Raw genomic sequence first — 11,603 nt, 5'->3', positions numbered from 1 at the left:
GGCAGTCAGGGGGCGGGAAGTGGGAGGGAGTGGATGGGGCGGGGCTAAGGCAGGGCTCCTCCCATCCTCTTTTTTGATTGTTGAAATATGGTAACCCTAGAAATGAGGTCACTGTTTCATGATGTCACTGTTTCATGATGTCATTTCCTTTTCCAGGCACCTCCCCCTACTTTTCTTCCCACAGTGGCCCCCATTTATTTAAGCATTTTGATTTAGCAGAGCAAAGCAAAAGATTACAAACACAGAGAACAGTTAAGGAACAACTTCCTCCTACAAAGGTGTGGGTGGAGGGCACGAATCCACTGGCCAATGGTAGGAGAGAGGTTCACCACACCCACAGTGACATCATCATGTGGCGCTGCCCATAGGTCAAAGGTCACATGGTCTCTGGCTCTCACGTTGATTTCAATTCGGTTTCGATTTCAATAACAAAATACTCCTTTGCACAAAGTGAAAAGTTACATTTTATGTTGCTCTCAATTTTTTTTTTTAAAGGGAATATTTAGTCATTAGAATTCCTTTATACATACATAGAAAAATGTGATGGAGAGGAAGGCATTGTTGCTTTTCCTGCTGGTTTTCAGACTGTTTTACAAAAAAATATTCCCAGCTCCATTTCCATTCAGAACTAGTCTCAGTGCCCTGGGAAGGGATGTCTTCCATCTTGGGTCCATCCTCAGTCATCAAGGGTTTGGTCCAACTTTTCAGAGAGAAATATACAAGGAGCAAAAACATCAGTCAGATGCCAGCACGGTTGGATTCATAGATTTTAAAGCCAAAAGGAACCGTTAAATCATCCAGTCTGCCCTCCTGTATAGCACAACCCAGAGAATTTCACCCAGTTACCCCGATACTGAACCCAATAACTTGGGTTTGACTCAAGCATCTTCCAGAAAGGCAGCCAGTCTGGATGCGAAGACATCAGGAGCTAGAGAAGTGGTTCTCAATCTGTGACCCACGGGCCGCTTGCAGCCCAATCAGCACACAGCCGCAGCCCATGTGACATCCTCCATGCCATACAGTAGTATTGGACGCGGCCCACTTCCCTTGGTAGTTTATGCCAGTGGTCAGCCACCCTCACTGTTAAAAATATGCACTTTATTTCTAATTTGAACTTTTTTGTCTTCAACTTCCAGCCATTGGTTCTTGTCCTGCCTTTCCCCACCAGATTAAAGACCCCTTCTGTATCTGGTGTTTTTACATGGTATAAGTTATTTAGACATTGGAATCAAATCACCCTTTGGTCATCTTTTTGCCAGCTAAGCAGATTGAGCTCTTTAAAGCTCCCTCCATAAGACGTCTTTTCCAGCCCTCAGATGAATGTTGTGGCTATCCTCTGCATCCTTTCCAATTTTTCAACTTTTTTTAAAATCGTGGATACAGAATTGGGCACAGTATTCCAGGACTGGTCTCACCAATGCTGTATACACCCTCCTGCTCCTACTCACGCGTCTCCTTTACACATCCAAGGATGGCGTTGCCCTTTTGGCCACCCATCGCACTGGGAGTTCATGAGTTTCTTGTCCAGCAGCTCATTAAGGCTCAGCATTATCCCACATCAAGCTCAAGTGCATTTCCTCGGGCTATCTGTCATGAGCTAGGATTTTCGACGACACACGGATGGGATCAATTATTTGCTGTACACCCAGTTCTGTGTCCGGGCTCCAGCCCAGGACAATAGCTGCTGTTTCATCAGGCGGTGGAAAGCTCCCACAATGCATCTAATTGACTTTGAATGACACATGGGAGGCAAATCCCTTCCCGATCCTGAAGGCAATGACATCCCGCTGTAGAACATGGCATCTAATGACCTTTCTTAGAGTCTCACCATGCCCATCTGGAAACAGCTGTCCTGATTCTGCATTGCTTGCGCACCCGTTGAAATCACCTGACCTTTGGGGGCATGAGCAATGCAAAAACCCACCCTCCACCAGCACTGGCGAAAGGAGCCCATGTTTTAGCCTCTGCAGAACTGTCACCTGGCTGCTCTTTAGCCAGCTGAGAGACTAGGGACCACATCCTGAACTTGTGTAAACGGGCATAAATCCATTGGCGTCAAGGGGCCAGATTTCCTGCTGGTGTGACTCAGCATCATTTCATTGAAATCAAAGGCGCGACACAGCTAGGGATTCAGCCCTGCGTTTGCCAAGCACTCACTCGGAATGCAGCTGAGCTGCGGCCGCTCCCACCGGCCATCGTCCTGGCACCGAACCACGGGTGAGTGGCGCTGGGTGAAGCCATCCAGACATCGGTACAGGACAGTGGAGTTGATCTCATAGCGCTGCTTTGGTTTGCCAAACCGGTGAGCGTTTGTTATCTCAGGCGGGGAGGCGCAAGACACTGGGGGACGAGGGAAAGGGAGACAAAGGGTTAAAGGTCATGCAGGAACTGACACTGTCTTGGCTATGGTAGACATGATGTCACCTCCACAAGTACAGCCTAGCAAGATGACCTCCACCCCTTCCTGATAAGTAGCCCCTCTGCAAGACGATTCCCCCCTCCATTGCCTCAGGGAACCCAGAGACATTAGAGGTGGGAGGAGGAACCTTTCAAAATTCAAATTTTCACTGAAACTTTTCACCAACATTTCTCATTTCTATCAAAAAAAAAGGTGGAGGGGCAGGATTTTAGTCTAAATTTTTGGCAATTTTTTCTTATCCCCTTCTATCTTTCAATCTAATTTAGGGTTTGCATCATTTCCACCCAGTTCTCTTGGTGATCTACTTGGGAAAATGCGTCTCGTGCTTTCTTCTCATGGTCAGTCCATAGAGAGGGTAACGGCCAGCAGTCACTCAAGGGGCATAAAGGGATGTGGAAGGTCCATGTTTCAGACCTGTGCGTGGGAGTGTCATTGTACCTTCAAAGGGGCAAAAAAAACGGAAAGGGAAACCCTATGGCCAACTTGCTTTGTACGCAACCTGAGCAGATAGAAAGGGACCCCGTGCAGGTTCAGCAAGTCAAGTCCCTGCTATCACAGGCAACCCCATCATATCATCCCATTCATAAACTGATGGAGCTCCATCTTCCAACTAGTTAGCTTGTCTGCCCCCACTACTGCTCTCTTGGGACGGTGAATCTGTCACCTCAGATGGTTAGGAAGCTTCTGGTTTCCAGCCTAAATTCATTCATGGTCAGTTTATACATCTATTATTTATTAGTATTTATTTAGATGACCAGCTTATGTTTATTATTATTAATGACTTATGTTGCGGTAGAGCCTAGCAGCTTCAGTCATGGCCTAGGACCTCCTGGCTGCACAAACAGAACGAAAAGCCGGTCCCCACCCCAAAGAGACTGGCTTGATTCTCTGCTCCCCTGCACCTTGTGTCATTATCAACCCCAGTACAAAATGGGTGTAAAAAGCTCCCAGGCTGACTCGTAACACGTTGTATGGGTGGAAATACCTACAGAAGAAGGTGCAGCGCAACGGAGAATCAGGCACCTGAATTAGAAGCTGGGTAGTGTTGCTTTTGTAAAGTGCTGCAGGCATGTCTAGGAGAGGTAGTTGAGGATGTATTGTGTAAAAGTTACATGAAAACTTTTTTTGTTTTGTTTTTGTCAAAATGTTTTTACACCATTTGGGGTCTCCCCTCCACCGCCATGCTGAAAAACCCAAATCTGAAAATGTTTGTTTTCAGCAACAAACGTTTTTTGAAAAATGCTGAGTTTTTGGCAACCGAAAATCAAAACCCTCCTGCCATTTGGGCAAAAATGATTGGCAAAATCAAATCGATTGCCCGACTGGCCAAAATGCTTGGTGGTTTTGGTTTTAATTTACCAAAAACCAACGAAACATCTATTTAGGGTTTTTTGATGAAAACTTCAAAAGTTTTTTCCAAAGTGGACAATTCCAATGTCTATTTTGGACACGAGGCCCATTTTCCATTGGGAAAAAAACCTTTCCAATGGCAACTGTCTTTTCCCTGCTCCCATGCTGATGTCTAGGTCTCAGAGCAGAAGCTGGTGCCGGTGGAAGACGTGGTACAACTGAGGCTTACCTAGGCCCATTTTACAGGTGTAGGACAGGTGGTAGTTGCAAGGCACGTCGCTCCACTGCCCCCCGTTATGCCACGCTATGACCACACAATCTTCTCCAGACAGGAAGTAGCTTTCGGGCTGCCCGTGGTACCAGTTCTCATAGAGCTGCCAAGAAAAGGAGCATGAGTGAACTCTACAACAAGGAATACACTGCATACAGGGCTCCAACACAAAAGAGTCACCTGGCTGCCATTAGATGTTGGAGACTGGACCAGGCCTGGGGAGATTCAGAGATTTATTTATTTTTAAGGCCAGAAGTGTCCATTGTGATCAAGACTCACCTCTTATGTTGCACAGGCCAGAGAATTTCATCTTGTGTTGGATGCATAACTTGTCACAGAGCTAAATGGTGTCGTTTAGCAAGAGGCAGCGAGTCTTTTAACTCAAGACCCCAAGGGATGGAGAAGCCACTGTGCCAAAGTCCATCACGCTCGCTGGTTTGGATTTAGCTAGTTGTAGCATCAGTAGCAATTCTAACGGTTGATAACCTCCAGGCCTGCTCTGGAAGGGATAATAGGGCCAACCCAAGATTACCATGGAAAACTTTCAGGATGTCAGACAGTAACCCTGAAAGTCTCGACACCCTCCCCTTAGATGCCATCACCTCTGGGGTGGTGGGTTTAACTGCCCACAGCAACAGAAAGGGAAGAATACTACATCCTCCCCTGAAACTGCACAGCGAACTGAAAAAGGTGCAGCAAAAGGGAATTTAACCTGAATTAGCTCCCCCCTCCCTCTGCTTTGGAAAATATACCATGAGGGCTTAAGACCAAGAATTCTTGCAAGGTTTCAGCACCTGTAATTGAGAGCAGGCTTTCAACTGGTCTTAGCTCCCACACTCTCTCCTTCCCCCTTCCCCCCAACCATAGGTTGAATCTGATCCCAAGTGTGGGTGCTGAGCGCTTGACCGTCCAGGCCCAGATACTTTGACAGTCAGTGGGATTAAGGCTCATAAGGTGTCGGTTCCTAAATCAGTGAAGTGCTCCACTTCTGAATGCAGCGATGCCTAAGTGCCTATTCATATCCTGGGCCTGGCCCTTAACAATAAGGAGTGGGGGGGGCCTTCCTGCAAAGATCCCTGAAGTAGCCCAATGCCTCGGCAGTAGCCCAGCACTGACTCAGAGTAGAAAAATGCCTATGGCTGAATCACTGAAACCAGTGCTTAGGTTTTCATCAGCGGCATCCCAGCCAAATCAGGCTTAGCTTGTTCAAGCTCAAAGTGGTTTGGCACGAGTTTACAGCCTGCCTTCCAGGGTAGCGATACCACGTACCCAGGAGACTATCAATGCAAAGTATGATTTAGTGCCTCATTCATTCTCACAGCTGCAGAATATTTTCCGAGTGATTGTGAAGAACAAAGGGCCACTGACAGAGTTTTTCCCCCCTCTTTACTGTGTCTGATTTGAAATGGCCATGCCAAGCCAGTGTCTGTTTGCTGGTAACGCTGTGCCTAGTTAACTGAGCTCTCACGCTGACTTAAAGGGGCCTTTGCACTGAAGAGTAGCACACGGACCCCTTGTGACTTACCACGGGGCTCCCATCAGACCACTGAAAATCTCCTTCGATGGTTCGATCATTCAGGCCAATCCACTGATATTCCTTGTACTGATCTGGAATTCAAAGGGGGTTTGTGGTTAGTGCAGAGCAAATTAAACCAACAGGAATCCCCAGACTGGATCAGAACCATGGCCCATCTGGGTCAGTATCCTGGCTCACGTCAGCGGAAGGGGCAACAATCCCCCCGTGGTAAAGAGGGAACTACCTGGACACAGGGCCCCTGACTCTCATCCTTCAGGGGCTGGTCCCTGATGCAGGAGACCTGACTTCCCTGCCAAGACGGCTGGTTATATATTTAGCCTGGGACACGTGTGGGAGGCTGACTGACTTCCCGTGGGATTTAGACGAAACAGGAAAACTCCCAAGCAACTGCGACCAGCTCTACGGTCCGAGGCGGTCGTTGTGATTTGGCAGCGTCGGGTGACCACTGTGCATTGAGGTAAATGCACAAAGTGAAGGGCGGCCCAGAGTCGAGCTCAAGGTATTTCGTTTAAACGGGGCTCGTTCTTGGGTCTTTCCAGGAGAGGGCAGCAGAGTCCATCCATTTCCCCATCCTCTCACCCCGCACTCCAAGCTGCAGCCACTCTCCAGCTTCTCTGTGCAAGCAACAGCCCTGCCAGGTAGGGCGGCAGCCTTTGGCACATAACCCCCTTTCTCCTCCCCTGTCTCACTCCTTCCCTTCCTCCGGCCCTGGACTGCTTCTTTGCCCCATTACAGCATCTCTCTGATCCTCTGTCCCTTTCTCATCATGTCCCACTGTATGTCTTTCTTTCCCTCTTGGGTTTTCATGATTGCTCATTGCTTTTCTTTAAACCTTAGTTTCTACCTATCCGTCTATCCCCATACATCCTATCTAGCTAGCCTTGAGTTTTCCATGATCATTTACCTCTGTGTCTTTCACTGAGACAAGCCTCTTTCACACATGTGCATACACACATGTGCATGTTCGTACACATCTCAGACACGTGTGCACACGTGCTGCACATCCACACACAGCAGCACGCTCTAATCTGCAGGTTGTTGCTGCCGTCACCATGGCTTAGCTAATGCATCAGGGGAGGAAGGCAAGGGAACTGCACTCCCAGCTGCAACAAAAAGCAGGGAATGCTGCCCTGGGGAGGGAAGAAGAGCTCACAGGCTGCAGAGGGAGTTCCCAGCTTTGAAACAGGAGTAGATTAAAGTGTGCTAGAGAATTTTCAGTGCACAGCAGCAGGATCCAGATAGACATGGTGTGCGGCAGACAAGTGCGATGCAGATTTATACCCCATTTTATCATGAACTAACTTGTTCATCTAGACAAGCCCTCAGCTTTCACTGAAAAACAGAAGTAAGTTTCTAACCATCGTGGTTGCAGAGAAAAGCTCAAAAATGTGTAGGGCCTGTCTACACTGCACGCCAAGGCTGGGCTCTGACTCAGGTTTGAACCCAGCCCCTTCTGTCCACACACAAATCAGTTGACTCAGGTCAGTGAACCCTCGGGGCCCGAGTCCTAGGATCCTGCTAGGGGGTGGGTCAGAGCCTGAGTCTCACTGTGACTTAGGGCCAAGGCCTATCAGTGTGGATGCAGCTCAAGCAACAGATCTGAGTCAGAAGGTCGGTGTAGTGCAGTGTGGACGCATTAGCCCAGCTGTGAGACCCAGGGCCAGCAATTGTACACCCAGATTTACAATGCAGTGAGGACGCCCAAGCATGGTCTTGGAAACACCGAGTATACAAACCCAGGTCCCACAGACGTCGGTTTATTTTGTACGTGAGCCCCTGGGAGGAAGACTTGGAAAGCTAGAGAACAGCAAAGGTAAGTTTTATTCCCTCACTCCTTCACAGCGCTCAAATGCTTGACCAGAGTTGGTCGACCAGAAGCTGGTGTGGTGAATAGAATCGAAAGAGGCTTGTGGTCCGATCTCAAGATAAATCTCCTACTCACAGGTAGGTTCTGAAGTGTCTTAGAAACATGCCAGACCTTTCTCAAGGACATAATCAGTTTTTTCTGGAGCACTCAGAGCTCTGAAGGCACGTGCAATAGTGACTTCTTGTCCATTTTTTAGCTGAGTCAAGACAGCACCAAGACCATACTCGCAAGCATCTGTGGTGACAATCATTTGCATCGCAGACGCAGAAGAGCTAAGAGTCGGGCTGATAGAAATTGCATGTTTTATGTTGTTAAAGCTGTTCTTGCATCCCATTCAAGCCGCACGTTCCTTTTTTAGGAGATGGCACAAAGGAACTACTTTCAGAGCAAACCGCTATACAAACGTTGAATAGTATTCTCACAGTCCCAAGCGCAGTGTTTCTCAAACTTTCGTGCTGACGACCCCTTTAACATAGCAAGCCTCTGAGTGTGACCCCCTTCTTATCAATTAAAAACACTTTTTTGTGTATTTCACACCATTACTAATGCTGGAGGAACAGCGGGGTTTGGGAAGGAGGCTAACAGCTCATGATTCCCCATGTAACAACCTTGTGATCCCCTGCCCAAGAAGGATCAAAGTTTGACTTTATTGTCCAGCGCTGGTGCTTCGCAAATGGCTTTCACTAGGTCTGGTTTTGGTTGTATGCCATTCCAAGAGCTAATATGACCTATATGTCACTGAGTCAGTACAGAATAGCCTTTTTTTTTTCCTCTGAGAGTAAGTCTATGTTGCTGGAGTTTTTCTAGAACCCTTTTTAGGATGACATCATGTTCAGAATCATCTTTGCCATACACCAGACTGGCCTCTTGAAAGGAAGCCATTATCTCTCTAAAGATCACATGCATCATTCTCTGGAATACAGATGCTGCAGAGGCTAACCCAAATGGCATCTGTTTGAATAGGAACAAGCATCCTGGAGTGATGAAAGTTGTGTACATGTGGGATACTTCCATTACGAGTATCTGGTGGTACACTGAGGATAAATCAAGGGTGATAAGAATTTTTGCTTCCTAAAAGATGAGCAACTTTTCACTGGTGTTGGTTAGAGAATGACAATCCACCACTATGTTGGAATTTAGAGTTCTCAAGTCCACACGTGCAGAGGGCACCATTAGGCTTCCCTGCGAGAATGACAGGAGAAACCCGTTCAGATGAGTCAACTGGTTCAATGAGGTCTACTTAGCATAGTTTCAGACAGTCTTGGAACTGTCTGTCTTCATGACAATTTGATCCCTCATCATTTCATCTGTGAAAATAGCAAATACACAGGTTGCACTCCACTCACGTAAGGCAGCCATGTAGTGGTCAATGGGCTCAGGAGGCATCTATACATGGGAACAGAACTTGAAGCATCCAGCAATAACATTGAGTAAAGGATTAAAATGATCTTCCAGGGCTGAGAGAGTCACATTTTGCAGTATGTCAGGACAAGGAGGAAGATGTTTGAAGATTCGTTGTCCTTCGGGACCAAGGCAATGAAGCAATAAGTCTTTCTGCTTTTCTGGAGTATATGGAGAAGTATCTATAGCAAGCACATAGTTGCTGAAGAAAGACCTCCACTGTTCCCATGGGAGTGGCCGATCTCCTGGGGGAGGCATGAAGAACAGTGGAAGCAGGACATGCATCATGGTAATAAGTGTGGAAACAAGTTGGAGGCATCAGCAAGAAAGGTAGAGAACAATCAGCCGGGAAGATTTTCTGGTCACAGAATTGCTGACTGGCCCTGTAAAACTCTGTTCGCACTGCAGCTGGGTACTCAGAACTGCAGGGGAACATGCCAGCTGGGGAAAAGGAACACTTTGAAAAATAGATACTGCTCCTTCAAATTTCTCTTCTCGGCAAGCTGCAGTTGCCGGCAGCAGCAGGCTTTTAGGCTGCAGTTTCCCTGGGAGCAGGTAACAGCAGGAGGATTATGAGGTACTTGGTTAACCCTAAAACAGATTTCGGTTTCACTGGGGTTTTTTAGTGCTCGTCACCAATTACCTCAACCGCTGTGAGGAAGACTCGGGAAGCTGGATAACCGCAAGGGTAAGGTTTATTCCCCTCGCTCCTTCACGCAGCTCGTATTCTCATTTCTCCTGCTCTTCCTCTCTCTCTCTCTCCCTTTCCCTAATGCCCTCACACTCTCTGCAGTGCATCCTGGGAATTCTAGTTCCTGGACCCAAAGCTACAGAAACTACCTAGGAACAAACTTACAAACACAAACATGTGCTGCTATCTGCACACAGCTGGAGACAACCATTTGCAATACAGTGTAGGCATATTCCTCAGCCTCTGGAACCTGAAGGCAAATAAAAAGGAAGCTCAAATGTTTTTGGGTTTGTTTTTTTTTAACTCTCATGATTTTGAAGCCCCCAGCTCATGATTCCAGAGAGGCCTTGCTCCCGATATTTGAAGGCAATGCTGCTTACTGTTGATGAAGTTCTGCTCTTCGGGGGTCATGATGTTGGCCAAGTGACCACCATAACGCCGGCACTGAGTTTCTGCATCCTCCCAGCTCCTTCTGATGGCGAAATGTTTATAGCAGGACCCCTGGAAGCTGTTCCAGCCTGGCCTGCACTTCTCCAGATCTGGAGGGAGGAAAGAGGACAAACAAGAGAGCCAATGAGGGGAGAAAGACAAGATGCCTGGAGAAGCAAGAGAAACAAGCGTGTCTGCACAGAGATGGATCAGCTACTCCCAGCAACTGTTCAAAAGAAACATTAAGAGAGAACCGTGTTCCGCACAAATCCTCGTCCCGTAACATGCTTTGGTAGAGACTGGCTTTGCATAGGGTGACCAGATGTCCCAATTTTATAGAGACAGTCCTGATATTTGGGGCTTTCTTATATAGGTCCCAATTTTCCCCACCCCCATCCTGATTTTTCACCCTTGCTATCTGGTTACCATATTATAAATCCTGGGCCAAATGCTCAGCTGATGTAAACTGGATGAAGTCAATGGAGCCAGTTTATACAGCTGAGAATCTGGCCCAATATTTTGGTTAGAGTCAGATTCGTGACTCTGGATCCTCCAGACATACACCCAGGAGGGTATGGTGGATCATCCATCTCCATCAATGGCTATTTTACAGCTCCCCTCGAGTCCAAAGACCTGGATCTCTCAGTTGCACTATGCATCCTTTACCCTGCTGGGGCAGTGTAAAGAGGATTTAAAGTGAGCACAACTGTACTTCTCTGCCAGAACAGGGCAAAGGGATGTTAATGTAAATGCGCGTGAATTCCAGAGTCGTCTCTGAACAGAACAATTCTCCTAGCAGCCCAATTTTCTATTGCATTTTATAGGTCTGATTCTCCATTGCTTTGTGCCTAGCTCAGTCATTTACACCAGGTCAGAATGTTTTGCACTCACATTGCACTGGTTTAAATGACCGCCCAAGGTAGAAAGCAATGGCGATGCGGGCATTATAGCGCTTACTCGTTCATTGTCTTTCCGTCTTGCTTCCCTCCAACCATGGGTCTTTCATGATTTATTTATTGGATTTTTCTTTAACCTTTTAACTGGTCTGGCGAGCCTTAATTATTCGACTAGCCTATTCCATCCTGTCATTTCTGGGTAAGTTTTGCCCTGGGGCATAGACACCTTAACATTCTTTTAACAGGCCTGCTCCACTTTGTTTGTCACTAGGATTGTGGTTATGAAATGCGGGTCCGATGTAGAGTTCACTGGAGAAACTCTGATGGGTCCATAGTCCATTGGACGATGTCAGTGATACTCAGATTAACGCTCGTGAGCCTCAAGTGGTCTCCTGTGGCTCATTGCAGCATGTGATAATAAAACATTGTGTGATTTAATTTATTAACCAATCAGGATGCTTTTACCATTATTAACCAATTGTAGTTGGTAAAATAATACTTGATCAGTCATTTTGCTGTGAGAATATTTTATAGGTGTATAAAATCTGTACATGAAACAATGAATTCACACGACTGGGGCTCTTTTGGCTAATGTTGAGCACTAACTTGGGTCCTGAAGCGCTAAGATTTCAGTATCACTGAACTGTGCAGTTCTGTCACAAGGCCAGCACTTTGCAAGACTGGGTCTGTTTCACTGGAATTTCGTTTAGGAAGAAAACTGGAGGGAAAAGGTTCTGATATT

At 47.0% G+C, this 11,603-nt stretch overlaps 1 protein-coding gene across 4 annotated transcripts in view; it reads right to left on the bottom strand.

The window, feature by feature from the left end:
• Positions 1-457: 457 nt before the first annotated feature.
• Positions 458-11,603, bottom strand: part of BCAN (brevican) — a 59,428-nt gene continuing 48,282 nt past the window's right edge. For all 4 annotated transcript variants that reach the window (XM_030542463.1, XM_030542464.1, XM_030542466.1 and 1 more), the window contains 5 exons: positions 9,917-10,075; positions 5,566-5,648; positions 3,999-4,143; positions 2,158-2,340; positions 458-700 (listed from right to left, as the gene is read on the bottom strand). In XM_030542463.1, coding sequence (XP_030398323.1) covers positions 684-700; positions 2,158-2,340; positions 3,999-4,143; positions 5,566-5,648; positions 9,917-10,075 — 587 coding nt within the window. In that variant the 3' untranslated portion in view covers positions 458-683. The remainder of the gene's footprint in view (positions 701-2,157; positions 2,341-3,998; positions 4,144-5,565; positions 5,649-9,916; positions 10,076-11,603) is intronic.

Source organism: Gopherus evgoodei, chromosome 24, assembly GCF_007399415.2.
Source record: "Gopherus evgoodei ecotype Sinaloan lineage chromosome 24, rGopEvg1_v1.p, whole genome shotgun sequence".
NCBI classification, from domain to species: Eukaryota; Metazoa; Chordata; order Testudines; family Testudinidae; genus Gopherus; species Gopherus evgoodei.
This window is presented reverse-complemented; position numbering and strand designations above follow the sequence as displayed.